Source organism: Triticum aestivum, chromosome 7D (genome assembly GCF_018294505.1).
Source record: "Triticum aestivum cultivar Chinese Spring chromosome 7D, IWGSC CS RefSeq v2.1, whole genome shotgun sequence".
NCBI classification, from domain to species: domain Eukaryota; kingdom Viridiplantae; phylum Streptophyta; class Magnoliopsida; order Poales; family Poaceae; genus Triticum; species Triticum aestivum.
This window is the reverse complement of record NC_057814.1, coordinates 590,376,021-590,379,864: the sequence shown is the minus strand read 5'-3', so window position 1 is coordinate 590,379,864 and position 3,844 is coordinate 590,376,021. Positions and strand designations below refer to the sequence as shown.

The window sequence follows — 3,844 nt, the reverse complement described above, 5'->3', positions numbered from 1 at the left end:
GGGTTATAATATATGCGTGGCGTGAGACGGCCTGCACCACCAACACAACACATTTTCACCTACCTGGCTAGTACTCCTACTTGCAGGTTGCAACATGCTGTCACCCACCGGAAAGAACGATACGGACAGCGAAGTTTCTGTAAAAAAATTGGAAGGAGCCGAGAATTCAACGCAGTAGCACCCCATGGCAGGGCTTCCTTGCTTGTACGACGGGCTAAAGAATCAGCGGCGGCACCGGAGCCCGACAAAGCAAAGCCACGGACGACCGACCGAGCCCCGACAGCGACGGGCGGGCCGGCGTGGGCGCCAGGCGCAAACTAGTCTGGAGTACGTACTTCGAGGGGGACGAGGTTTCGTGGCCACGGATGGCTCTACGCCTCCATCGGCGCATCCCGCCGATGGCGACGCCCCGAGGGCCACCCCTCTCGAACTCGCGGCTCACGTCGGCCCTCGCGGGGCGCCACCCGTCGCGGTCGATCAACCGCAGCCACTTGTGCGGGTCGACTGCGGAGTGCGCCACCACGTGTCGACCGCGCGCCGGGCGACCACATGGCCACCGCTGCCAGCGGGCCCGGTGCGAATCGCGGGAGCGGCCGGGACGGCCGCGGTGCCTCCACGTCGCGGCGATCGGGGCGAGGATCGGACGCCGCTCGCGGCTCGCGCCCATGACCACGCAAACTGCACGTGTACGATACGGGGGGACGTGGGGGGCGGAAAAGATCTCACCACCTCTCTCGCCGCTCGATCGTCCTTAAATACGCGCCCCGGCGAGGAGAAGCACACCACGCTGCCTCGCCGTCGTCCGTCGTCGATCTCGTCTCTCCCGGCTGCAAGTCTAGAAGAGCGCGCGACGCAACCCCACCTCACCCTTACGTGCGAGCGAGCGAGCGAGAGAGAGAGAGCTAGAGAGAGAGAGAGAGAGAGAGATCTGGCCCGTGTGCTGAAGTTGGCGGAGATGTGTGGCGCCACGGCGAGGTGCGCGCTGTGCGGCGCGCCGGCGGACGTGCACTGCGCGGCCGACGCGGCGTTCCTCTGCGCGCCCTGCGACGCCAGGGTCCACGGCGCCAACTTCCTCGCCTCGCGCCACCGCCGCACGCGCCTCGCTGCGTCTAAGGAGGACGAGGAGGAGCAGGAGGCCCTGTCCGGGATGACGACGTCGAGCTCCTGCGTGTCCACCGCCGACTCCGCCACGACGACGACTCCGGCGCCAGTGGGGCGGAGGGGGAGGCCGCCGGCGGCTAAGAGACCCCGCGCGCGGGGCGAGGAGGTGCTCGAGGGGTGGGCCAAGAAGATGGGCCTTCCGGCGGGGGTGGCGCGCAGGCGCGCCGCGGCGGCCGCGCGCACGCTCCGGGCCGTGGCCGCGGCGCCGAGGAGGGTGCCGCTGCGCGTCGCCATGGCGGCCGCGCTGTGCCTGGAGGTGATGGCGGCTCACGCCGGCGGCGCCTACGAGGCCGGCGACGCGCTCCGGCGGCTGGAGGCGTGCGCGCACGTGCCGGCCAGGATCCTCGTGGAGGTGGCTTCGTCCATGGGCCGCGCGCGCGCCAGCAGACCGGCCGCCGCCGTGGACGCCGAGGAGGGCTGGGGCGAGTGCCCGTGATCCAACACACGATCTTCTCCAACAACACATGACCCGTGACTCTCATGAGAAGGCGGCTAATTAAGCTTTCTTGTTCGTTAATTTGGTAGTAGTAGTAGTATATTTCTAGAGAGTTGAGTAAAAGTTGATCAAATCTCGTTGTTAGTTAGAAGGATAGTACTAGTAGTACGATGTAATCCAAATGGATGGTGTCAGCCATGGCAGTAAAGTGGATCACATGTTGCTCAGTAGTACCATACTTCTTAGTAGTAATTTAGCTGGACTGGTTAGGCTTTTGAACTAGGTATGGATCACCATGCTGTTTGTCTCTCAACAATATCTCTACTCCTAATGAAGCAGTTGGTAGTCTCCGTTCCGGGTTTATTTTCGTCCTCACTCCCACCTATGACTTATTCACCAGAAACCGAAAAAACCTCCTCCTGAGGCCCCAACCCGTACCCATCCACGTACAAAAAAATAGACCTACGAAGGTTAACCAACGAAAAAAGACCTACCAAGATTAACCAGCGAAAAAAAACCTAATGGAGGAGTTGGTAGTCCGGTTCGGTTTATTTTCAACACTTTCCTAATGACAAAAGATCACGGATCTAACTTTCCTAGCTTAGCCAAATCAACGAATCTCTTTCATAAATGCAATTTGCTTTAGGAAACAAATAATAGATTCTTTCCTACCTTAGCCAAATCAACGAATCTCTTCCATTAATGCAATTTGTTTTAGGAAACAAATAATAGATTCTTTCCTACCTTAACCAAATCAGTGAATTTCTCTCATTAATGCAATTTGCTTTAGGAAATAAATAATAGATTTTCAGGAAACAAATAATGGATTTAATACGGTTTATTTTCAACACTTTCCTAATGACAAAAGATCACCGATCTAACTTTCCTATCTTAGCCAAATCAACGAATCTCTTTCATAAATGCAATTTGCTTTAGGAAACAAATGATAGATTCTTTCCTACCTTAGCCAAATCAACGGATCTCTTCATTAATGCAATTTGCTTTAGGAAACAAATAATAGATTCTTTCCTACCTTAACCAAATCAGTGAATTTCTCTCATTAATGCAATTTGCTTTAGGAAATAAATAATAGATTTTGAGGAAACAAATAATGGATTTAAAGAAATTCATAAGTAAACCATCTCTACTACTTATTAAAGAAGAAAACATGTACATCGCTAAGTGTACCCAGCCTAACGTACACATAACAACATAGCTCAATTATAACCACACGATCAGAATCACTTAATTTAATCTAATCCAGAGCCAAAAACGCGCTTAGCAATTTACCTGGGCGGACGAAAACTCTGCCGTACCAAACGTTCCGCGCGCCCCGCGTCGACCCCGGTACATCGTTTCCTAATCCAAGGAAAGGAAAACACAATCCGATATCGAAAGATCCCTGAATGCGGGTGAGCGACGCGGTCAACACGGGGAGGCGGCGGCATCTCGAGGGAACGGTGATGGCCAAGTTGTGGGCTCCGGCGGGGCTGCTGTGGATCTGGCGGATGGCAGCAGGATCGGGTCGACGACGGACGGCTCCGGCGAGAGTCGGAGGGACGACGGCGGCGGCTGAGCTCCTCCATGGCCTGCTGCGGTTCCAGGGAGAACAGAAGGAAGGGAGGGGAGGAAGGGCACGGCCAGCAGGCTCTCACCTCTCTTACCTCCATGCCGCCGTCGACACGACCCCCGAGCCTAGACCACGACCCATGCGACGGGACCCCGCTGATGCCGGCGGCGGTGCCGGGTTCCATGATCTATTCGACTTCATGTGTCGAATCATCAAGTCCGCACCAGCACTCCGCCGGGCCCCTCAGTGGGATCGGCGTCCGTATCAGCTCCTGCCTCTGCAAGTCAAGGGGTAGGCTGCTCGATCGCATCTCCAAGAGTCCCTCGCCGCCACAACGCCTGCAGTCGCGGACGGCCGTACCTGTCGACGGGAGCGGCTGAGCAGGGGACATCCCGCCGATCCGATGGCGGAAGGGCGAGATAATGGGCAAGTCTACCTCGGGTTGAATCTGGACACCAGCGAGCTCCTTGCAGTAAACCAGGTGCTGGACTTTTGCGTTTTGTTTATCAGGTTTGCACTGTGTGAATCACGCCGGTCCGGCTCTCACCCCTCTCTGACCTCCATGCCGCAGTTGGGCGCTCCTCCGAAACAAGATTATCGCGTCCAGGTATACAGTCCGCCACAAAACTCTCCCGTGCAGTGGGCGTACAGAAGGTACCTTCCTCTCCTGATTTTGT

General features: G+C 56.5%; 1 protein-coding gene across 1 annotated transcript; it reads left to right on the top strand.

Annotated features, from left to right (window-relative positions):
• The first annotated feature begins 615 nt into the window (after positions 1-615).
• LOC123166713 (B-box zinc finger protein 32) lies at positions 616-1,827 on the top strand. Its single transcript, XM_044584507.1, has one exon. The coding sequence runs from the start codon at positions 956-958 to the stop codon at positions 1,595-1,597; it is 642 nt and encodes a 213-aa protein (XP_044440442.1). The 5' UTR covers positions 616-955; the 3' UTR covers positions 1,598-1,827.
• Positions 1,828-3,844: the final 2,017 nt, after the last annotated feature.